The 26,049-nt window shown below is 37.9% G+C and overlaps 1 protein-coding gene across 5 annotated transcripts in view; it reads left to right on the top strand.

Annotated features, from left to right (window-relative positions):
• Window positions 1–25,188, top strand: part of phactr2 (phosphatase and actin regulator 2) — a 64,247-nt gene extending 39,059 nt beyond the window's left edge. For 4 of the 5 annotated variants that reach the window (XM_017464553.3, XM_017464557.3, XM_017464555.3 and 1 more), the window contains exons 2-13: window positions 4,012–4,179; window positions 4,657–4,731; window positions 5,404–5,544; window positions 7,468–7,722; window positions 11,444–11,900; window positions 13,230–13,393; window positions 14,305–14,461; window positions 14,782–14,837; window positions 17,412–17,473; window positions 18,101–18,238; window positions 18,883–18,959; window positions 23,849–25,188. In XM_017464553.3, the coding sequence (XP_017320042.1) occupies window positions 4,012–4,179; window positions 4,657–4,731; window positions 5,404–5,544; window positions 7,468–7,722; window positions 11,444–11,900; window positions 13,230–13,393; window positions 14,305–14,461; window positions 14,782–14,837; window positions 17,412–17,473; window positions 18,101–18,238; window positions 18,883–18,959; window positions 23,849–23,864 (1,766 nt within the window). In that variant the 3' untranslated portion in view covers window positions 23,865–25,188. The remainder of the gene's footprint in view (window positions 1–4,011; window positions 4,180–4,656; window positions 4,732–5,403; window positions 5,545–7,467; window positions 7,723–11,443; window positions 11,901–13,229; window positions 13,394–14,304; window positions 14,462–14,781; window positions 14,838–17,411; window positions 17,474–18,100; window positions 18,239–18,882; window positions 18,960–23,848) is intronic. The other variant, XM_017464558.3, reaches the window with a different exon arrangement.
• The last annotated feature ends 861 nt before the right edge of the window (window positions 25,189–26,049 follow it).

Raw genomic sequence — 26,049 nt, 5'->3', positions numbered from 1 at the left:
ATACCAAAGCTCTGTTCAAATCTGAAACATGAATGGTCAGTAGGCGTTGATTCGTTTTCTATAACAGCAGACTTCTGAATTCTAGCTGTGAGGCAAAATGCAGGTTAATATTAACGCGCTCATTCTAATATGTTATCGTTTCTATAGTAACAGCTACTTTATAAGGACATGTACGGTGGACAGTCCACATAATCAAAGACTAATGATATGGTGAAGTTTTCCGTAAAAGGATTTATTTACATACAGTCCTTGTAACCTTCAGGTGGTTTTCCACCATAGGAAACTCTTCCGGACAGATGACTTCTGGTTTCTCGGTAACATGACTAGCTCACAGGCTGAGGGAAAATCTATTTCTACCTGCAATAATGTAAGTGATAAAAGGAACTAACTTGTGTTGCGGACATTCCGTAACATTGTTAAAAAGCATGATGCGTCATTCATTGGTAGATCCAAAATTGAATCGATGGTAACTGCTGTAGTATAAAACAGTCCCTCCAGGATGTGATCATAGAAATTAGCACAAAATTGAGGAAACTCCACGATATTCAGATGAGCTTGCTATTTCTCAAAATTACCACAGATTTCCGCAGATTTGAGCCACGATGTGTCATGTGACATCATCACAACGCACATTCACCCAAAGCACCCTTCCATTCACGTGGGTCGAACATGTGTACAGCTAAAAGGTCTCATTTACCAACGAGCATCACTGCGAAAGACCGCAGTTTCGCAATTCAAGTAGTTTTCCGCAAAATACCACAGATAACTCAGCAAAGTGCATCGCAAATTTTGAAAAAAGCCTCAGCAAAATCGAGTGTTTTTGGCTGCAACAATTACAAAAAAACTCAGCAAAAAAAAAACCCCAGCGAAATCCTCTGGACTGTATAAGAGGAATAAATCATTTCAGGACGTGTTATTGGAAACTAATCAACTTTGGGGTGGTGAAGGCTTCACACCACCATGTTGTTGATTATTTTCCTATAACACGCACTTTTGTACTGTATAACGTACTAAACTGGTTCTATAGCTGTACATCTCAGCTAGTGAATTATGCATATATAATATAATATATCTTATCAAAACTAATGAGAAAGTCACTAGGTTAAAGTTCATTAAGAAAAAGCAAGCTAGCGGACAAAGCCACATTTCTTTATTTCTTTTCATAATGTCTATAATGATATTGATTGGGGTCAAAACACGAATTGTCCTTATATCAACACAAGAAGCTGTTGTCATGGTGTCCTTATCACTTTATTGGAGCGGGTCATCAAGCACAGTTATGAACATTTACAGCTTCTTTCCGGTCCTTAATGGAAAAAAGTGTTCACTGAAATGGCTCTCTTGTTTCCACTCCGTTTATTTATTAGGAACTGAAACATCGAGCTCAGAAGATGGAGGCACAAAAAAATAAACTTCCTTTAATTCCTTGGCCTCATAAAAGCCCCAAACATCATATTTCATATATTCAACAGAAGGATATATTATTATAACTGCACTGTAGAGCATGATGAGAGTTTAGGGAAAGGACTTTTCATTCATTAAAAAAAACAACATATTAACATCTGTTTAGATTTTCAGAAAAGGAACTACCACTGATTATAGACAGAGAAATGATATATATATATATATCATGTTATATTTGTGACAGCCAACCTAGATCATAAGATTTGTATTCAAATGACGCTTAACCAAAAGAAATCACACCCACATCTCACCTCTTCCAACAGCCTCTCTCTCCCTCTCTCCCTCTCTCCCTCTATATTTAGTCAGTGATGCAAGCCAATAGTATGACTAATCTAATAAGAAACAGGTTGCCATGAGAGCGCTGATATGAAAGACGCTGTAAAATACTTCAGCTGAGATCCCACAGTCTTGTCTCTACCATGCTTGTTTTTTATTTGAATTTTAAGCTTCCAGACAGTTGTCTACATTGTGATGAGCTGTCTGCAGAATTATGACATGTGAGAGGAAGGATGTCGAATAAAGTTGTGAAGTTGTAGCAATATCTGTACTTTTATACGCACAGAGATACTTGGCTTGTTTACATCTCGGTAAGGTGTAAACTTACTGCTCTTATTTGTTCACAAATTTCAGCTTATAGTCCAGCTGTGCCCCAGCCTGGCCTTCTGAGAGATGCCTCCAGAGACCTTTAACAGATGCTATTAATGATTATTCGTTCTTTCAGATGGAAACTACTAGTAGACACGATGTCTCCGAAGGACTCTGGTCGTTTTTTGTACTAAATTGAGCACGCAGGACTTGTTTTTTAACTCTATTTGGCATGACTTAACGCTACTTAGACACTTGACACTAGTGAACCCATGGGCCAGTGACTCCACGATTATGCTGATATTTTGAAGTCTGTGCTGATAAGGTCATAGTGGTGGTAGCGCTCGGTATGTTCCTATAACACATGCTCACTAATGAACGCTGTCAGTGCAAAGTGAAGGACTTCTCAGCAATGTGTTGGTGATAGTGCACTCCTGATTGTGAAGAGGAGGAGGGGGTTGATGTAGAACATTAGTGTAGTCAGCTTCAGCATTTTAGACTGAAAGAAGCTGTAAAGGAGGATGTTTAAACAAGCAGAGATCCACATGTTTGATTCATATGTAGCGACTAAGTAACCAGATTTTTTGAGCAAATTTCTGTTTTGTCCGTTCAGGCAGATGTATTCTTGAACCTTTTATTTATTTTTTTTTTATTTTAATACATTTTTAAAAATTGTGAGTTGTCTCAGTAAGGTGTTTTTCCCCTCAAACATGCTTGGCCAAGTCTAGACATTACTCTGCTTCAGAATGGATGTTTCGGATCATTCTGGGCCTTTGTCTTTTAAATTAATAGCCTTGTAAAGTTTTCCTGATCAATTTGAGCAACTTTAGGAATATAATTCTTGCACCAAGTTAGTACACACACATTTTGTACAACAAAAGAGTTTCCAGCTCATGAGGCTAGTGAATCATTTGCTTACATTTTTTAAATACTTCACTTAATGGATCTTTTTTAGAAAATGAGGATAAGTAGAGATAACGGGAGGAAAAGGCTTAGATCAGAACCAAAAATTGGACGTCAGCATCTCCTGGCTATTCATTTATTCATTCATTCATTCATCTTTATAACCACTTTATCATAGTCATGATGGATCCGGAGTCTATCCGTGGAACACTGGGCACAAGGCAAATGATTCACACTGGCAGCAGACCATCATAAACATTCACACCTAGGGACCATTTAGCATAGTTTATGGAGGTGAGAGGAACCCGAGAACCCGGAGAAATCCCGTGTGGGGACAGGGAGAACATGCACAGACAATAACTAGAGCTCATGATCAAACCAGGGACCCTGGATCTGTGACGTGGTAATACTACGCTTCCCTCTACAGCGATGTGCTTCCTTTTCCTCACTGTGCTTAAGTGATATTATGCTTATTTTGAGCTCATTAAAGGAGTTAATACTAGCGTGCTACTTTGGGAATAACAAGAATCTTTGGGAATATTTTTACTCTTTAAAGAGGAATGTCTGTTAATGTAATCATTTCTCAGTTGATTGTGCAGGCTGTTGTTTTTGGCTGGGTTTAGTCAGATTACTGCATTATATGGCGGGTGTAATATCCCATCGAGTCAGAAGGAAACCCGCCTCTCCTGCCTGATTAGTTATCACTGGATGCTTCGAATTTGGCAAAAAAAAAAATTGCTAATGCATCATGGTGGCTTGAAAACATGGGATTCAGATCAACAACAAATGAACACTTGCGTTAGGGTTTGTCTGTTGCTGTCTAATGTCAGTATGTAGGCATACTTTGCTATACTTCAGACAGGACTTTTGCTATACTTCATGTACATTTGCTTGTCTGATTAGTGGTTAGTGTTTTGACATTTGCTGTGACATTTGCTTCTCCTGCGAGTTACTTTCATTCACATTCTCAGTCATTCAAAATGTCACTGTACTGAATGTCAGATATTTGCTCCCATTTGTTTCATCTATTCATTAGCTGTGGATGTGGTTTCTTCACAGTGGAGGGACTGGAAAAAGCTTCTCTGGCCAACTGTGATGTGGTAGTCGGAGGTTCCCAGTCCTCTCAGCTGAAAGGGAAGGGGAAACTGTCCTCTCTAGGCAAAATCTTCAAACCCTGGAAGTGGCGGAAGAAAAGAACCAGCGATAAGTTCCAGGACCTCTCTAAAGGTAGACTATGGCTACTTGTCTTCATTGTCTCTACAACAAGATGTTTGTTTGTTTGTTTATCTATCTATTGTTTTGATCTATCTATCTATCTATCTATCCTATAAAGGAGAGGAATTGTTTTTTGTTGTGTCGCAATTGTCTTCATCACTCACATAGGTTAATGCATTTTTCATTGAAAATGTCAACACTACTAAACATTTCTGATTAAACACAAACATGCCTATGAGTGCAAAAATATACCAAGATACTTCACAATACATATTGTTGTGCTGAAGTTTTGTCAAAATTGATCAAGTTTCTAATCCAGTATTTAAAGAAAAAACATAGTTTTGAATTGAAACGAGGGAAGATCTACAATTTTTACAATACACGTGACTAATAGTCAATTGACTTTAATTAAAATGAGTCATGTCCCAGGAAATCATAAGTATAGCGTTTGTGCTATAATTAATGTTTCTCTCCCATCTGCCCTTCTAGTTTTAGAGAGGAAAATTTCCACCAGACAAACCCGTGAGGAACTCATCAGGAAGGGGGTTCTTATAGCAGACCAAGGTTGTATTTTCTCTCAATAAAACATTCATGCGTGTGATATTTGTAATTGATGTGTTAAGGTTGAGTAATTGGGTTGCATGTCTTCCTTGTGTTGGAGGTCATCCTGTGAACATTTCTCATTTCTGTGTAGAGCAGAAAACAGGGAACATACTCATTTGTGTGTGACAGAAACATCTGTGTGTGACAGAAACTACAATTGAAACCACCAAAGATCCTTGTTGGACTGAACAAGCAGTAACTGTCATATAATGAAAGCAAAAGCATGTTAGGTGCTACTTACAGCAGAATTGTGTTTGAGTGTGTTTAATAAGCGGTTCCTTGATTTAGTTTGTTAGTTAAGTGTTTTTAATGAACGCTTCATTTATTTAGCTTGTTAGTTAAGTGTGTTTAATAAGCGCTTCATTTATTTAGTTTGTTAGTTTATTTAGTTTGTTGTGTTTAATAAACACTTAATTTGTTTAGTTTGTTAGTTAAGTGTGTTTAAGAATCGTTTCCTTTATTTAGTTTGTTGTGTTTAATAAACACTTCATTTATTTAGTTTGTTAGTTAAGTGTGTTTAAGAATCGTTTCCTTTATTTAGTTTGTTAAGGATATAGACATACAGTATTTGATTAATGATTAAGTTAACGATTTAGAGTATGGATAATGACCATGTCGTTTGCATTTTCTCAGAGGATGCAGTGAACACAGAGACTCTAAATGGACATGCAGTTCCCAGTGGAGTTAAAGAAGAGGTCAAAGTGGACATCGAGTCCCCAGAAACTCCCGCTGAGGAGAAGACTGTGATTACGCCAGAGGCTGATGACACAGAAGGTGACATATTTTTAGACCGTGTGCGCATTTGTGTGTGTAAGTTTGTCCGTGTAAGTTTGTCCTTGCCTTTTTTACCTCTGTGTGTGTGTGTGTGTGTGTGTGTGTGTGTGTGTGTGTGTGTGTGTGTGTGTGTGTGTGTGTGTGTGTGTGTGTGTATTTGCTATCCTACCTAGTCATCTACAGCAGTGGTTCTCAAATTGGGGTTCAATGACCCCAGGGGTCAGTGAAACATAGCCAGGGTCCATGTTTTTTTTTTGTTGTACATTTTATTTTTATAGATATTAACCTATTTCAGTGGGTTTAATCAAAACTTCAATAACTAAAATCATGTAAAACTAGAAGTAATGTTAACTTGGCTCTGTCGGTGGAGAGTTAGAATAATTAAAAAAAAAAAAAACCCTCTGCTCTATTGTGCATGTTCAAATAATGTAGATGAAATACATTTGTAAAGTTAAAGTGGTCCCTAGATACAAAATAGTTTAGGAACCTTACAGAAATCTGTAGATCTGGGCAGAAATCTACAGAAATATTAAATATACTTGTTGATTGTACACAAACGTTATAGTTGCTTATTTGCTACTATTTCTAGCAGCTATATTTTTAAACTATATTTTTATTGTTAACACAAATGATTATTAAGCTTTACTTTGAAATGTGAAATGGCGTGGATCTACTTGATGGCTACAGCACATTGAGACAGGTGGTCTTTGTGCATGTTAGAGCAGATTTGGTCGTTGCATAATGTACAGTTGTGTGCAAAAGTTTCCATACCCTTCGGACAAAATGAAAAAGACAAGTGAACTTTATACCAACTGTTTATACTGACATTTTGTGTGTTAGTTCTTATTGATGGTTCTTCATCATCATATAAGATGAGTAGTCCAATAGTGTATATTGAGATAATAAGAATTTGCCCTAATAACCGTCTCCAACCTCTGTTGTATCATCTGAGCAGCTATGAGATCCTCTCAGTTGTAATATTCTTCCTGTTCTTCATGATATATTTGATATATAACCCAAAAGGGTCAGCAAAATCCTTTATTTTTTATTTTTTTTTTAACTCTTTTCAAATATTATCCTTATCCGTGTCTTGCTGCCAGATTCACCCACATGTCACTTTTAACTTCTTGCAATTCATTTTTTTTTTGTAGAAAAAGAAAACCTTTCTTTCACCGTGAAATAATTAGTGGATGCGAACTTTTGCACTCGGCTGTATCTGATCACCGTTCTGCAGTAGTGGGTGAATATGTAGGTGTGTCATGCACTCGTTAAAAGATTGACATTTATTCACAGTGAGAAACTTGCAACCTAGAGCATTTTGTGCATCAGTTTTTGTCATGTTCTGATGGAGCAGTGTGGCCTGAGTAGAGTAGGTTTGCCTGGCACTGCTACAGTAACAGCTGAAAGATACATCAAGCCCATTTTCTATTCAACACGTACAGATTTGAGACCGTTCCCTTTCTTTCTTTTCCAGTGGGATCGTCTGGGTTCAGAAAATGTCTCATGTGCCATCTGAACCATTGCTTTTTCCTTTAGTTAAAGTAGTGAGAATGTCATTATGTTTTTTGTGCAGAGCAAGACGCTCAATCAGCATTTTGCTCATTTCGGCGGTATTTCGTCTTGCTTGTCTTGTCTTAAGCACTTTTTACAGACAGATCACTTCTGATCAAATTTGAATAGTTCTCGGAACTGAATTTACAGGAAAATGCCTTGCTAATGAAAAATGACTTCCTTCCCTCTTGAGATTTGCAGTGTCGCTTCGTTTTATCCACTTGGGCTAATTGTACTGTACTGACTCAGAATTTGTTAATCGTAATTGGATAAAACTACTGGTTTTCCCAAAGCTCTGTGTCCATCTGTCTGTCCATCTGTCTGTCTGGGGCTGTGCCGGTTTTCATTTCATTTTCATTTCTGACACGCCAGAGTGCTCTGGTCCTGTCTCTGCTCCTGTAAAAAAGAAAGAAAACACATGCAGCCCACAGGCCAGTGCGTCTGGAACTCAGAGACCTGCTGCTAAAAAACAACAGGCCACATCCAGCAAGGCCTCGAGCGGGGCGGCAGGCACAGGGGTGAGGAAGGATGCCAAGACAGTGGTTAAAAAGGTACAGAAGGGCACGAATAAACAGGCTTCCGCTCCTCCACCCAATCAAAATACACGAAGCACAGCTCGTGGGAACGGTGAGTATCTGGGCTTGAAGTGGTGACGGAGCATCGTGCTTGCATGTGTGCCGTGCATGGAGGAGCCCTGTTTGTTACTAAACATAATCCGTAACAAGTTTATTCCCTTTTATACTACAGTGCTGTTGTATTCTCAAATCTGATTGGTCAGAGTGTTGATTTAATATTCTACAACAACAACTCAGTAGTGGCAGCTGTAATTCAAATCACGGGTTTATTCTAATGCGCTTGTTTTAAGTAATGGTTTCTGGACACATTAACATCCTTTGTTAGCTAACACCCAAGACTTTGTTTACCTATAACACTTGCCAAGCTACCTAGCCGACTAGCTACCTTCTAGTAAACTAACTTGTATTTATCACACACAAACCGAAATGAGATTTTAATAATACTAGGAAATAAAAGCTGAAATTCAAAACTCTCTTGTCATATTCATGTTTTGATCTCAAACCCAAACGTCTTCAGGTTATAGCACAAACAAATGAATTGGCCTTACCGTTCTAATAGTTTCAGAGAGGACTGTTTGACTGATTTTTATTTCCATGTTCTCAGTGTTTTAATTAATAGTAGCCGAACCTGTCAGAACTACTATATTACATTTTGTCTGGCATCAACATTAGGTAAGTTAGCTCGTGAGCTAGCTCAGCATGCAGGTTCTGTTGTTTCTACCACATGCTCCTCTAATGTAATGGCACAAGCATTATGATCGGTTCAAGCTGTAGAGCTTAGTTTGTGACTGAGTTCAAATGCAGCAATCATTCTTTTCACAAAAACACAAAGAATCGGTTTGAAATTTAGAAATGCCAATTTTGCGCTATATACAGATTTTACTCTAACACTAATCTATATCATTATAATGATCTGAGATCAGATTTACAGTGGTCTATATTTCTGCATAAATATCATCATCAGATATGTAATATTGGATCATTTTACTAAATAATAATTAAAAGGCCGAGTACAATCTCTCTTTTTTTTTATGTCTCTTTTGTTTAATTGGGTTCTCTTTATCTACTTTTAGGACTTGTGTGAAAATCGGATGATGTTTTAGCTCATATTTATTGAGAAATATAGAAACTCTCAAGCTCCACTGTACTTTAACAAAAAAACAAAACAAATTGTAGTTGTGTCATTGGTTGGGTTTTGTCAACACTCGGTTCAACTGAATCTTTTTGGCTAAAAATGGAAATAAGGAAATAGATGCTGAGAATGCTACATCACGTGATACACCTTCTCCATTTTCACTTTTGAGTGGTGCTTCAAGCCTGTTCACATTTGTGTGCATTAATGTGTTTCTGTGTATTGTGTGATGGTTTATTCAAGAACAGATGTAGTAACTCTTATTATTGATTCATGCGATGTTGGTGTGCGTGCATGAGAAGCTTTGTGTTTGATGAACAGCATCACTGCCTGCATTTCTGTCGCTTCCGTATATGACAGGAAGTGTGCAGTCAGAGAATGACAGAGTTGTCTTGATTTGCATGTTCTTTGTTTAATGCATGTTGGTTGCATGCATTCTGTGTACAGAGAAACAAGAATGTTTCTGTAGTCTGTGCTGCTGTATAGAGCCGGTGGTGTGTGATATCATCAGCATCTTTCTTTTAAAGGAATCTTTATGAACATGACATTATGGGATGGTTTTCCCTTCAGGCTTTTAATACTTAGCATTGTGTTCGTTCCTGTTAATTTGCATTTATAGAGGTCAGACTCTACATGAACTAGAGTCTCTGATAAACAGCTTCATAGCAATTTCCGAGAATCTATTTGGTGTGATCAAATTATGTATGCATTATTTTTTTTTTCCCCCCAAGAAGTATTATTTATGGCACTGTTGCCAGTCAGGTGAACAGAAAAATCGATGTTACTAGACTAAATATAGCAATGAGACCCAGACTATGAGTCTTTTCAATTCACCTTCAGTCTGCACCAGCTCCATGAGACAACTCGTATCTATCAAAACACAAAACACCAGATTCATCCTGTTCTACAATTTTTTTTGGTCCTTTTTGTGTCGTGTTTTTCACGATCACTCAGGAGTGAAGTGTAAACCGTGTAAATTGCGTCATTTTAATAGAAACTTCGAAATTTAGATCAACACATGCTGTCCCGCTGTCTCAGGTCTCATTTTAAATGAACTGTGTTGTAATTACAGCTGCACAGGTGCCAATATCTGCAGTTTATAGCATTAAGGTTTCGAATATTTGGCCCCCTTGCTACAATGATGCAGAAAAATCCTGAAAACAGTTTTTTTTTTCAGCTAAAGCAGCAGTCAGACCAATCGCAAATAAAATTCACCCTGCAGAAAAGGCAGTTTACTAAAAGAGCGAGAGTTGCATTATGTGAAAGATTCTTATTTGCATCTGGTAGTGGTTCATTTTGTTCTTGCCAACGTCTTTTAGGTGGAATTTGAGCTCTGAATTGATAACCCTCGATTTTATAAGCCAATAGATAACAATAAGGCAGGACTGTGGTGTTTGTTCAGTGCTACTAATTAGTGGTCACACTAGGGCTGCACAATAAATCGTATTTTAACTGCGATCACGATTTCAGCCTCCCACTATTAAATAAGCATAATCGTCTGCGATATTAATGTTTACAAGCAGAAAACATCAGCCCAGTAAGCTTGCAAATTGTTCATTCTTCTTATAGACCGAGTCTACAGATGATAAACGGAATCACAATTCACAATCACAAGTTATTTTTTTGCCTCGAGTGACCTATCGTGCTCTCTTTGGAAGTTTGCTGCTGACCAATCAGAGTTTTGTTTTCAAGCACACTTTGAAATACTTTGTCGCAGTTCACGGCCTGATGTGCACAGCACAGCAGCGGCAGACACCCAAATTAAAGCATGCAGTCATTCCGCTTGACGGAACAAACAAAATGGCAGAGCAACAAGAAGAAGGTGAGGGACGTACATTAGTTCCTAAAAGGCATGATCCTCCATTGTTTGGAAGTATTTCGAATTTAGAGAATGTGATGTTGACCAGGTACAAGTCCTGTGCAAAATGTGCTTCCGTGCTTTATAAAATGTTTTATTAATTTGGCTGTAAAAAAATAAAAAATAAAAAGTGCATTAAATATGTTGAAGCGAAAAAATTATTGATTGACCGAATAATCGTGATTATTAATTGTAATAAAAATTTTGAACAACATATTATTTTAACCAAAATCATTTGAACCGTTATCGTGCAGCGCTAGGGTCACACTGCACTTTTGCCATTTCCTTTCTGCTGCTTGGCGCACATCTGAAAAAAAATTATTAATGCTGTCCATCAACATACTCTAGGGTTTTTGTTGTGAATGTTATTCCTAGTATTATCTTATCACCACTGTTGCTGGATCAACACCATCCCACATATTCCACTGACATTTCTGTAAATAGTTTTTATAATTCTTCATGAAATCATGTGTGGTGGTGTTGCTCTGTTCACACATGTAGGGCTTTAAAAACTCCTGAGTGGTGTGGATTGGACAAAAGTTTGCTTACGTTAATGTTAATAACGGCTTGCTTGCGTTCCATGTTCGGTGTAAATTTCAGTTAACCTAGAAATAGCTCTTGTTGTGATATGTTCCTTTTAGGATTTTTTTGCTCATTTCTATAATCACTGGTACTGTGAGTGTTGTGTTGTTTTTTTTTTTTTTTTTTACACATAGTCCTCGTTTAGTTTCTGAAATTTTCAGCAACAAAGCTTTGTTCTCACTCAGTGCCATTTCCTGACAGCTAAATCCAGCACTCCTAAGAAAACGGCTGGTTCGTCTAAGAGTTCCTCTCAGGCCTCTTCAACAACCAGTGTGAAGAACGTCAAAGATGGCGCCTCTGAACTCACTCCAGCGGAGAGCAAGCATGGAAAGAAAGCCAGATCACCTCAGCCCCGTCCCAAAGCCTCGACTGGGTCTGAAAACCCAGCTGAGGGCAACTCTTCCACTAAAGACCAAAGACATAGCCGATTGGCCTCCGGTGCTGATGGGAAGTCTGTTAAGGAGACGTCTCAGGTTGACGAAGGTGCTAAGAAACAGTCGGAAACGTCAGCGCCGGAGAAAAGTCAGCCGCATGTAAACAAAACCATAGAAGAGACGGCATTTACAGAAAGCGCACTTTCCTCAGACATACCGGGAGAGAATCAGAGCACAGAGAAAGTAACCAAGGACACGAGGACTGGAGCAGATGGAGACCCACAGTGAGTACAATATAAACTGTAACTGTCTACTCAGCTGTTCCTGTTTGATAAGTGTACACCATTATAATTTCTCATATAAATACAGTACGTGCACAGTTCTGTTTATTTCTGTGTCCTTTCACAGCTGTTTCATTATATTCTTTTTATTTCCATGTTTTGATTGTCCATGAAGGTTGATTGTCAATTTTCACTGCTTATACCGCAGCATTGTTTAATTATCAAATCGAATTGGCCAGACGGTGTTGATCAATTTTTTTTGAATAACAGCAGGTCTGACAGTAGCTCCCGCTGTAATTCACATCACAGGTTTGTATTAATGCGCTCATTCTAATATGTTCTCGTTTCTATAGTAACAGCTCATTCACAGGGACGTATATGACGGATGGGCGACATTATCTAAAACTAATAATAACCAGAATAAACCAGTACTGTTATTTAGCAAAGAAAAGCACAGTGTAATAGTATATATGGTGAAGCATTCTGTAAGGAAATGTGTATTTAACAGTAGTGTCAGTGCTTTGTAACAGTCGGTATGTTTTCTGCTCTGCAGAGGACTTTACTCTTTCCAGTTTCACTGTAACGTGACAAGTTGACAGCATGACAACGTGTTTTTTTTGTCTTATTAAGTTCAAGAGAGAGAAAAAAGGCTGCTGAGGAAACAAGTGTTTATATCTGTTATGATGTAAACGATCACAGGAAGTAACTTGTCTCACAGTTGTTCCACAACATTCAGTGTAACTGAAAGTGTACGATTAAAAAAAAATCTTTTAATTATTAAAAAAAAAAAAAGTAGTCTGTGTAAAATTGCTGAGGTAAAAGAGGAATAAAATGCTTCAGGATGTGAAGCTATATTAAAATAATTCACTTCTGGGTGGTAAGAGTAACTCCACTATGAGTGTGGGTCGCATCGTGAGTTATTTACCTTTAACAGCACACCCACATTTTGTTCCTTACATATCAGCTTGGCAGTGTGAGTGGGTTCTTGTGGCATTGGCCAGATTACCATCTGACCAACATGTGTGACCTAATATCCTGTGTTGTAACTCTGGGTAAAAACAATATTTGAAATAAAACCGCTTACATGCATGTGGAACATCTAACATGCACAATGAAAATGGTGCATTCTGTCATCTGCTCCCTGAAACTGCCCGATGAAGTAATGTAAAGCCACGCTAATGCGGCATTACATTACATCAATTGTGAAATTAGAAGGATTGTAAGCACATTGTAGACTCAAAGGTTGTTTTTTTTTTTTCTGGTTTCAGATGTATTTGTGGTCTACAGGCTGTGTTGAATTAAAGTGACTCTTTTGTGTTTGGTCATTTGTAGAACTGAAGGAAGCAGGAAACCACAGGGTGTCAATGTGGAAAGTCCAGAAGTGACCGTTATCCCTAATGCCATTAGAGAGACGGCGGCTAGTGACTCTGACTCAGACGGACCCATACTCTATAAAGACGAGGAAGAGGAGGATGAAGAGGATGAGTACACCTCCAGTATGTGTTTTCCTCTTGTGGTGTAATATTACAGAATTTATTTTCTGAAAGTGGTGATGGTCTATAGTGGTGATCACAATTAAATCAGATTAACATCCTTTTTGTGCAGACGAAATAAAAACAGAATTCTTGTGAAAAACAAACAAACAAACAAACAAAAAACTTGTGAAACAGCACTCCTACAGAGCTCCCTGGGTGTTTTCTGTTTGTTTCATTTTATTTTTAGTTTTGTTTTGTTTTGGTGGGTTGTTTGTTTTTGTTTGTTTTTTCTTTCCCTGGCCTGTCTTTCATTTGCAGAATGAGGCTAATTTACAGCGGGCTCTGACACAAATATTTCACAAATATTTCAAATATAAATATTTATCACAGTCAAATCAATATTATATAGTCGTGACATTTTCTTTTTTTCCCCTCAATTTTAAATCAGTTATCTGCTTGTAGTCATGTAGTGAGAAACTCAAACATATATATATATTATTAGCTTTTTTCTATACCAAAATGTTTGTTTGCTAACAATATGAGACTCAGGAAATGTCACTGTCAGAATCTGGAAGCATGTTCAGAAGGTTTATTTTGCTGGCTTAAGCCCTTTGGCATGTCCTGTTACTTATTCAAACAAAGAATTGCATTCAGCTACATTGCCAAGACCTGAGTTTTGCACATTAATCCACCAAATAATGTACTGTGGTTTTGGTGTTATTGTGTTTGCTGTGTATTTTCTGTATAACCCAACTCTAGCAACCTAACGTTTACTAGTCACTCCTGTCCTTCCTTTTTCTCTCCCTCGCTCCGTCTTGCTTTCTGTTCTTTCTGTCTTTCTAATTTTACCTCCGCCCTCATTTTATGGCATTTTTAATGGTGGTAGAACCCAAGTGCCTGAGAGAGATTAGAGCGAATATTTGTTTCCATAGGCTCCCTTGCCAGTAAAATCCGCCGCAGAGACACGCTTGCCATCAAACTCGGCAACAGGCCCAGCAAGAAAGAGTTGGAAGAGAAGAACATCCTTCCAAGGACGTCAGAGACGGAGAGACAGGAACTGCGGCAACAGATTCACTGTAAACTAGTGAGGTGACGTTGACCCAGCACCTGCAGAACACTTTGTTTTTAGTCTAACTGAGTACCAAACTGTCAAACATCTACACATTCCAGCTAAAGATGGAAAGCACAGTATATTTTATAAAGCCTCCATCAGGAATTGCTGAATTACCTGAAACTGCAGTTTGTTACTTTCCTGTAATTCAGAGCTGAGGAGTTTGTTTAGTCCTGACTGGGAATCTTTGCAGTCTGTTAGATCAGACTAAGAGGCAGAACTCAATATGGCTCTCCATATTTAATCTCCAGATTTGTCATTAGCGCAGTGATTGACAGGTTGTGTTCTCCCACTGCAGACGACTCAGCCAGAGGCCCACCACTGAAGAGCTGGAGCAGAGGAACATCCTAAAACGTGAGTAAGCCCTTGTGTTCCAGGTTACGCCTGTGAAAACATCATATTGACATGAAAAGCCCCAGTTTGCAGTAGAAGATTTTGAACAGGCGTTCAACAATCGCTTTGACACCGTGTTGGGTTAAAAATAGTGATGTAGGGCTTTTGAGTTAGCATTCATCATTGTTAGCCAGTGAAGCAAGTGCCAGACTCTATTGTTTTGTTCACTGTGAGTCGCACAGGTCTGGAAAGTCTAGAAATCTGACATCTGAAGATGCTCATTTGCAGATCTTGAAAAGTATGGAAATTCAGAAAAATGAAAGAAAGAACAGACGTTCTTAGTGAGGAGTTTCAAAATATAGCCACATTAAGCTCATTTCTAGTCCAAATGTCATTAAATTGCTCTGGAAGTGACCTAAAGAAAAGGAAGCTATAAATAATTTCATCTTGGCAGGTAAAAATCTCACTATACATTGAGGTGGGAATCTGGTAACCTTTATGAACCAACCTACTATAGTAACAGCCTAAAGAGAGCCAGCAGATCATAGTGGTCACTTAAATTTTCTTCAAAATCAGCAGAAGACATGTCAGATCATATTATATCACATAACATGAGTCTAAGAGGGGGGATGATTTATCCTTTTTTTTTTTTTTAACTCGGGGGACAGTGGGCAGTGGTAGCTCAGTGGTTAAGGTGTAGGTCTACTGCTCAGAAGGTTGTGAGTACAAATCCCAGCTCTGCCAAGCTGCCATTGTTGGGCCCTTGAGCAAGACCCTTAACCCTCAATTGCTCAGATGTATGAATGAGATAAATGTCAGGATAAGGGCATCTGCCAAATACCATAAATGGGACGTCTTACATACATACGCATGTGTTTGTGTGTTTTATATATATATATATATATATATATATATATATATATATATATATATATATATATATATATATATATATATATATATATATATATATATATAAAAGTCCCAGATATTCCTTCATTCACCTTTAGTAAGTGCTTAATCCTGATCAGTGTCACAATGGATACGGTCTATTCCAGGAACATTGAACGTAAGATGGGAATAGCTGAGTTACAGGTTGTCTGGAAACGAAGACTAAACACCTACCTCTTCACCAATCACTTTAAATTAGCACTTTGTTTTCGTACCATACTAACTTTCCCAAAAGGGTTTTTAGACTGATGGTACTCCCTGACCTAGTGACGAAGCATGAGGATGCGTTTTGAAAGAGATCACAAAGTATGTCTGTAGGTCTCTCTGAATAAAGGCATGTGCCAAATGCCATAAATATAAATGGGGATACACACTGAAAGGCCCGCCGGTCCATTTCAGGGCACCATTCACACATTCATTCACCTTGGGGCAGTGTAGAGATGCCAATCCATCTACCGGCCTGTTTTTAGGAGGTCAGAAACCAACAGACATAACGTGAATCTCCGCACAGACAGAATCCCAAGCTCAGGATCAAACCAGGTGCTCTGGAGTTGTGAGATTTCAATACTACATGCTGTGCTATGTTATTGCATTTTCTCTTGTTCAAATAATATAGACTCAAGACACTAAGTTTCATCCCTTATTCCTTGCATTAAACATCCACTAATTTTATATGATGCAGTTCATGACTTTAAAAAGTAGCAAAACTAAAATGAGCAAAGTCTTAAAACTGTATGGAAAGAGTAAGAAGTTCTCACTAAGAACCCTCTTCTCCCTGGATGGTTTCAGCTCTTTTATAGAGCATTTGCTATTTTCATCAAGGGCCGTCGAAACTACATATGAAACCTGTGAGGTATTTTGTAGAACTGCATAATCCACTGTCAGGTGCCTATTTCTCTTGGAGGAGAACAATAATTACTCGCCTGAGCTACCTGAAATCTAAGCATCTACAATAGCCAGGATGAAAGAGGCGGCCTGAGTCACCCCAATTTCACACATTTTATACTGAGAGAAGCAAGAATAATGAAGCACAGAATGAACTGCAAAGCATTGTCAAAATGTCATTCTATTCTAAGCACTGGTGTTAAGATGTAAAGGAATTGCGCAAACCGGTGGACGGTTAATTCAGTGTGACTGATGGGGAAAGAAGCAGCGTGTCCGTTTGCTCTCGACCACTGAAGTGCACTCAGGCTGTATGTTCGGGCCGGAGGCTGAGACTGAGACTCTCATTCAACATGGAAAAATACCATCAAGTCTGTCTCAGGCACTCAGATTTTCATTTGTCATTATCAGTAATTCCGTCCCCTCAGACTTGTAGACTTTTAAACAGGAATCAGGGTTTAAGAGGTTATAAACTGGCACTTTAAAAAAAAAAGAAAAAAAAAATCTATTATGAAGCACCCAGACTTATGCTCATCTTGCAGGTGACACATCCCGGCTTGGTCAGTTTTACTAATATATTGTAAGGCATATCACAATCACAGTATAGTCGCTATATACTGTTTGTCAGTTTCATACCTGGAGAAATATAGTGTGAGCTATGTGGCTTTTGTGGTTTTTGCTGGTTAATCATAGAGATATCATTAATGAGTGCAACATAAGAGTGAAATCTTTTTATTATTATTTTCTGTTCCATAACTGCAGAGAAAAATGAGGAAGAGGAGCATGAAGCCAAGCAAGAAATTAAAAGGCGGCTTTCTCGGAAGGTATCACACATTTCAACTTTCTCTCTTTTTACCAAATGCATCTTACATTTAAAAACCCTAGTCTTTAATCCTTCGCGGTTTAACTTCAGTAATTAAGTGTTTTTATTAGTCTCAAACACACTGTATAAATTCTAAAGTTATCACGTTGTGAGTACGCTGTCACCAGCTGTATATTTGTATTTGTGGTGCACTGCGCCATCTGGTGGATGTGAAGTGTACAACCTGTAAAATGTGAGGTTTAATTGTGATCAAAGAAAATCCATATTGAATGGCTTGTATGCAGCTGCCTGACTGAATTACTTGTGTGTATGGAGCTGAAGCTGTGAGTTTGCTATAGGGTCTAAGTGAAAGACAAATGATTTGTTGATTCACTGGAGAAAAAAGGTCCCCTTTAATCTGTGAAGTAATGAAGCGCAATAATTTTGAGCATGCTGTCTACCCTGCTTGTGCACATATTTAAAAGTTAGTCCTGAAATTAAATAAGTTTGCCATCTACAAGATTTAGCCATTAGGTTAACTAATTAACTAACTAACTACATTTTCAAAGAGTCTCTAGTTACAATTCACTGTGGAGCATTTCAGAACATTTATGTTTGTTGTGGTTTTTGTTTGTTTGTTTGTCTGTAGCTGAGTCTCCGGCCCACAGTCGCTGAGTTAGTAGCACGGAGGATCTTGCGGTTTAACGAGTATGTAGAAGTGACTGAGGCGAAAGATTATGATCGGCGTGCCGACAAGCCCTGGACCAGGCTGACACCTGCAGACAAAGTGAGACTTTCACAAATTCTCCCTTTTCTCATACCGATTGTTCTGATAAACAATCATATAACCATCACGTCCATGGTATAAATGGAAGATATAGAACCTCTCATTGCGTAGTAGTTAGATTGAAAGGATCCAGGATGAAAGAGAGGAAAACACAGACAGCATACTGGGCAACTCCATCCATGAATATGAGTTTATATTGGGCTGACTTCTCAAAGTTAATTTGTTATTCCACTAATTGTTTTACAGTGTTTTACTATTGTGTAGTATTGTAACATGTTCGTGCTGCCTCCTAATGGCCATTGCACAAGTGTTCAGGTAAAATGTTTTGGATAAAAAAAAACCTTGATGTTGCTAATCAAAATGGATTGTATTAATTGTGTTAAAGTTGTAAATCATATGCAGAATTTTTAAACCAAACCAAAACCTGTAGGTTTAAACAGTGATATAGACATTTAGCATAAGTGGAAAGCTCAGCTTGTCATTTCTCAACATGCGAATTTCAACATGCAATTATTAGCCAATTATTAATGGAAGGACTAAATGAAGTTGGGATGAACTGGAATGGAAAAGTTTTGGTTAGATGTTATTTCCGGATGAATTGTGGACATACTTATCTTTTTCTTTTCTTTTTTTTTTGGGGGCAGGCTGCTATACGCAAAGAACTTAACGAGTTTAAAAGCAAAGAGATGGAAGTTCATGAAGAAAGCAAACAATTTACTAGGTAAGTCAGTGTACTGTATAGCAGCATATGTGCACGCACAAAATGAATTATTTTTCATTTTGTGTGTATGATGTAGCCATGTGATACTATATAGTTAAACAATTCATAATATTTGCACCCGAAATTTTTTATTTAACTTTATGTTTTTGAGATCTTAATTTGCTACCTTGGGTTGTATAAAATAATGTCCATGTTTTGCAGAATATCTGTTCTCCTTTAAAGAAAACCTGCACATATTTTAACAAATAATCTGATCATGCAAATTATACCTCAAGTAGGTGTAATATATGAAAAGAAAATGTTTATATGCATACAGACTGGTCCATAAGTATTTCGAATTTTTTTTCGTGCCAAATGTAATGTTATTTTAGCTATCTAACACAGTATATTGGGGTTGAAATTAAATAATGAATATGGAAACTGAAAGCAGAATGTCCCAAGAATAAGCAGGACCTGGAGACAGCTGCAATAAAGGCCTGGCAGAGCATCACCAGGGAAGAAACCTGCATCTGGTGATGTCTATGGGTTTCAGACTTCATTCAGTTATTGACTTCAAAGGATTTGCAGCCAAGTATCAGAAATCACAATCTAACTTATTATTGTTATTTTGTCCGATCATTTTTATTCCCTTAAAAAATGGAGGTGGGAGGGGGGCGCAAATGCTGTTATTCCTACACTGTTCATCCAATTTGGATACAAATACCCTCAATTTAAAGCTGAATTTCTGCATATTATTTAATATACAGTATTTCATTTTAACTCCAATATATTATTGTAGACAGCTGAAATAATAATAACTTCATATCAAAAATATGTATAGACTTGACTTTATATTTTCTTATATGCTGAATGTCATGTCTAGACTAGGCACTGAAATTCCAACTCGACTTTATTTCTAGAGCACTTTCACAAACCGCAATGGGTCCAAAAGTGCTGCACATGGAGTTACAAAAATGATCTCATACATACAGCCTAGAATACAACAAGCGTTTAAAACAAAGACGAAATTAAAACATTATGACACAGTACAATTTATAGTGCATTAATTAAAAGCTAGAGAAAAGAAATAAGTTTTTAAGGCCCCCTGAAAAGACACTAGAGACGGAGATGATTTTATCTAGGTGGTAAAGTCTAGGTGCTGCCAACGCAAAACCTCTATCACCAAATTTAAGGTGAGATCGAGGACCCGACAGACACAACTGATCTCAAGAGCGAAAAGACCTTATAGGTTGATACAGACTTCTTAAATCTGAGATATACTCTGGTACTAGACCATGAAGATCCTTAAATACATATAGCAACACTTTATACTGGATTCTGTATGGAATTGGCAATCAGTGTAAAGAAATCAATACTAGGGTAGTATGTTCTCTTTTCCTGGTGCCAGTTAAAAGCATAGCAGCTGAATATTGTACCAGAGAGGACTGACTCACACCCAGATACAAAGCACTACAGTAGTCAAAACGAGAAGACACAAGGAAACGCACAACCTTCTCCAAATCATCAAAAGAGAGGACTTTGCTATAGATCTAAGATGGGAAATCTGTTCTTAACAACAGCATTTATCCGGCGATCAAACCTGAGCTCAGTGTCAAAAATATCACCCAAGTTTTTGACACAGGAGAGTTTTTTCAAGCAATAACAAGTTGTTGTTTAAATCCACTCCACATCCCCTTTGACCAAAAAGAATAAACTCTGACTTTCCTCGTTTCACATTGGCCATGCATTTTGCCATACTGGCAGTGTTGGCTTAACGGTTAAGGCTCTGAGTTACTGATCGGAAGGTCGGGGGCCCCACCACTGCCAAGTTGCTACTGTTGGGCCCTTGAGCAAGGCCCTTAACCCTCTCTGCTCCAGGGGTGCTGTATCATGGCTGACCCTGCACTCTGACCCCAGCTTCCTGACATGCTGGGGTATGCGAAGAAAAGAATTTCACTGTGCATGTGTATATGTGATCAATAAAGACTCATTATCATTATTTATACAGAGACTCAGTAGAGGGTTGCTTCCCTTGTTTAATAGGAAAGTGAAGTTGAGAATCATCACCATACAGATGGTAGTGCATGCCATGCTTGTCAAAGATCTTTCCTAATGGAAGCATGTAAAGGGAAAACAAAACAGGTCCCAAGATGGAGCCCTGAGGAACCCCACACGTTAATGGAACAACTGATGAAGAACAGTTCTCTAAACAAACTGAAATTGTTCCACCCTTAAGATATGAGTAGACCCAATCCAAGGCTAATCCTTGAATACCAACCTGGTCTCTTAGGCGATCGATGAGAATGTCGTGATTGACTGTATCAAAAGCGGCACTAAGATCAAGCAGCAGAAGAGCAACAGGACTACCAGAATCCACACCTAATAAAATATCATTAAAATCCCTCAACAGAGCCGACTCTGTACTATGGCCGACTCTGAAACCTGACTGAAAATGATCGAGTATGTTGTTGGGTATTTGAGTATGATATTGGATGAAAGTTGTTCATATCAGACGAATCAAGATTTGCTTTCTTAAGAAGAGTCTGAATGATAGCATGTTTGAAGCAGCTGGGAACAATACCAGTGGACACGCTACTGTTGACTATCGATAACACACTTGGACCAATTGAGTCTACCACCTCCTTAAAAAAGTGGAGGGAATAACATCACACGAAGAACCAGTAGGCTTCATATGTGCAATTGTGTGTTTGAGTTGAGACAGTGACACAGGTACAAAACAGGTCAACAGACTTAGTGGAACAGAAAAGGTAACAGGATCATTACTAACAGATCAAATCCGTCAGCGTATACCAGCAATCTTACCAGTGAAGAATTTAAAAACCATTCGCCAAAGGGGAGATGGAGGTAAGGGCAACAGGATGAAGAACTGATTTAATGGTAGAAAAGAGTACTTTTGAATTATGACAGTTCTTTGAAATAATATGAGAGATCATTTGATCTGGTTAATTTAAACTGCTCTTTGATATTTACTCAAACAGTCTCTCAAAATCTCATAGGAAACTTGTAATTTATCTTTAAGCCATGTTCTCTCAGCCCTCCTGCACTCATGCCTAAGAGCACGGGTATTACTGTTCAACTAGGGCTGAGCCTTGACTTTGTTTTTCTTCCTAATTTTTAAAGAAGCCACAAAATTTAAGATATCAGGACATGAAGAGGCTAAACTGGGAGACCAACTCCTCAAGTCCCATACCACTGAAATTCCAAATATATTTATTGTATGAAAACATTCATAAATGTAGCCTAACCAGCGAGTTTAATAGGAACAACTGTACACATGCCCATTCATGCAATTATCCAATGAACCGATCATTTGGCAGCAGTGCAGTACACTGTAACCTGGCAACTGATTTTTGAAAAAGAGACCAGTTTACTTTTTTCCAGTTTTCAACTGTGTAGTTTCGTTGAGCCTGTGTCCCAGTGTGACCTCCGAATCCTGTCTGGCTGACACGAGTGGAACCTGATGTGGTCTTCTGCTGTTGTAGCCATCCGTTCTTCTCTGACCTCTCTCATCAACAAGGCATTTCAGGCCACTGGCTGTTTTCTTTTTTTTCCTGTGAGATTCTGTGTAAACTCTAGAGACTGTGGTGCATCAAAATCCAAGAAGACCAACAGTTTATGAAATACTTAAACCAGTCTGTCTGGCACAAACATCCATAACACAGTCAGAGTCATAGAGATCACATTTCCCCCCCATTCTTATGTTGGATCTGAACATCAACTGAGGCTCTTAACCTGTATGGGTATGATTTTATACATTGCACTGTTGTCATGTGATTGGCTTATTGGATAATTTCACATGAGCAGATGTAAAGGTGTTCCTATTAAAGTGGCTGAAGAGTTTATGTAATATTGGTTGTAATATTACAAAATGACAATATATGTTTTATATACAACACTTTTGAATATATAGTATAATTTAAGTAAAGTGTATTTCGGCATGAGGCTGTATTATGGAGACATTTTTGCTATTTGCTATTCGTGACCGTTTGAGTTAGAGGATTTTCTCTCATGAGGACCTCTAGCAAGTATATTAAAAAGAGACATGCTTTACTATAATCAATATATTGATTTAAAAAAAAAATGATATCAGTTATAAGGCAACAGTTTTGATTTAAAAAAAAAAATGATATCAGTTATAAGGCAACAGGAGATTAAATGTATAGATTCAGGTACACAAAATATTTATAGAATGGTTTCTGTGGTGTTTGAACAGTTAACATTAAAATAAAAATTTTTTAATTTAAGTATATTTCTGAATTTTAACTAACTATAATTCAATCAAGTAAGTTTTCACTAGTCCTTGTTTGTCTATTTTGGCATCTAGATGATATAAAATTAGCTTCTGATTCTTTTCTGGCAAAAAAATATATGATACAACACTTCTGTTTACTGTTTAATTGTGACTGACTGAACACATTTAAAAAAGTGTAAATTTCTCTGTAAAGTAGTGGGATATTACTATTATATTACTATTACTTACTTCCACGCCACTATTTCCACGATTATGTCACACTGTTATTTACATTTTAATCAAATTATAGTACTTCCTATTCACATAAACCCCAATTTGCTTGGACCGATTATCCATCAAACCGTGCGCACAATTTCCCCTTCTTTTTGTTGAGACAAAAAGTGCATTATTTAATTAATCTATGAACATAAATTCATTTAAAAAAGTAAACTGCACAGGCATTGGATGCATGTTTTTTTTTTTTTTTTTTTGTCTTTCATATAATATGTCTCCTCACTAAATCTGATTAAGTGGAGCTTTTTGGCTTCCTCCTCGGAAAACTGCCTTGTTTTCCAATATATTTTGGCTTGATCTTTTTTCTCGATCTCCCCTCTGTGATTGTGTTAAAATAGCGTCCGCTCCCTCTGTGCTTTGGCAGGTTCCATCGTCCCTGAGAGGCTGGAATGGTGCCCACACCATTTTCTCTCTCTCTCTCTCGCTCTCTCTCTCTCGCTCTCCCTCTCCCTCTCTCTCTCTCTGTTCCGGTTCCTTCAGTTCATTTTCCACTGTGGGGCCAACAGTCGAGCTCCATGTCACACGCTGACACATTCCGGTCATTGTGTCTCCAAGCATCATCTAATTCTTGGGTGAAATAGAGGACAGCTGTGAAATGCCAGCGAGAGAGATATCTGTGCAAGAACAAACATGAACAGGTGTCTTGCACGGTCACTGGCTTTGTTTGCACACACTAAGGACAAGATGTTGTGTTTTTTTTTATTTGTTTGTTTGTTTTTGTTTGTTTTTTTAAAATGAAGGATTCTCAGTATGCCTCAGGACATACAGTGACATAAACAGTAACTTCTTGACACATCATTCTGTACGTCTTTGTGCTAAGGACATGGCCTTTTTTTTTTCTTTTTTTTTTAAACATATGACTGATTTTATAACAGTGTTACAGTGTGAAGTCCCATATTACTTATATTCATGCATGTGAAAAAGCATTTTAAAAATCATAGTCATCCATTGAATCCATACCATTTCTATAAGAAACAAACATGAACAGCCTTTCAAACATGAAGTCCTTTAAAGAATTACAAATGTTTATTTGCATTGTTATTATTATTGTTATTATCATTCTGACTGGTAGCAGCTGTAATGGAAATCAGATTTGCTTTGTGCCTTTTTCTATTCCATCCAATAAGCTGTTTTGGGGTATCAGCTCCATTTGAGCATATGTGGTGCAGATCGTCTTTCGTTTTCATAGCTTTACAGTCTTATAGTTACCATCTCCATCAATTTAGCCTTGGCCAAAACAGGCTGTACATTATAAATGTTGCGTTGACTACAACAGGGCTGAATCATCACTCTTTTATTGCACTTGGACTATGGGAAATGCTCAACTATTCTACATGCTGGGTTTACACAGATAGTTCACGTTTTTGCATATGCATATGGTTTTCTCCACAAATGGAGACTCATCTCATTATTTCACTTCTGCACCACCTACTTCTCATTGCACCCAAATGGGTGAAAAACTCCAGATCCGTTTTGCTGCTGTGAGCATAGCCATATTGCATTACATTGTGATATGGTATAGGATCAAACTTTTTATGTTACTGTTATACGATGATGTTACCACAAATGTACATGTGTGAGAAGCTGGGAGTATTATTTTGTCATTGCAAACAGGTATCATGGAGAAATATTTAAATTATTTTTAATCAGTTGTTGTACAGAATGTGCATATAATACGTGTGAATACATCAAATATGCTGTAAAGCAGACTGATTGTTTGGATTATTACACTGCACTCTTTCTGTGTTTAAGAAAACCTTTTTAACGCAAGTGGATTTTGGGTTAGGTCCTGACCTTCCTGAACTCATCACTCAATGCAGAACCTAAAATCATTCTGTGCTGACGAGTCTTTACATATAAATTATATAATTTTGTGGTTAGAAAAAAGGTCCTGTTAAAACTGCTGGAATTCTGCTGACCTCTGTAAGTTGTCTTAGGTTGCATATTCTCCATGTGTATATTTTGGTTTCCTCCGGGTTCTCTAGTTTCCTCCTGCCTCAAAGAAACATGATGGTGGGTGCACTGGCTATACTAGGTGATTTCTGTGTGTGTCTACGTGTGTGTGTGTGCGTGTGTGTGTGATGCAATGGTGGCATCCCATCCTTGGTGTATTTCCATCTCTTGCGCACTGTTCCAGGGATAGATTCTGGATCCAATGCGACCCTGACCAGGAAAAAGAGATTCTAATGTCACACCACTCAGGTACGCACAGTCTGACCGCTCTGTACAGCCTGATTTGGAGCTGATTTAGGTTTGTGTAAATCTAACTGAATCAGACCAGAAGGCCTTACTAATTTACACCTTTAACTCCAAGGGCTGACTTTTTCTGTGAGACTGAACACAAATCAGTGATGATAATTTCACATTAAGTCTTGCTGGTGTTCCACAAATCATTTTAGTGGTTAATAAAGCAGCTCGGAGCCGGATACACTGAGCAGATGGTAACACAAGTGGTAAAAAAAAATGTGACACGACTCAGTTCCATGGAACAGAAATGAAATTGCAAACACAGTAAAATGTCATTGTTAACTGTCAGCAGGTCCATTTTATAGTAGAGTTTATAGG

This window comes from Ictalurus punctatus, chromosome 3 (assembly GCF_001660625.3).
Source record: "Ictalurus punctatus breed USDA103 chromosome 3, Coco_2.0, whole genome shotgun sequence".
NCBI lineage: Eukaryota > Metazoa > Chordata > Actinopteri > Siluriformes > Ictaluridae > Ictalurus > Ictalurus punctatus.
This window is presented reverse-complemented; position numbering and strand designations above follow the sequence as displayed.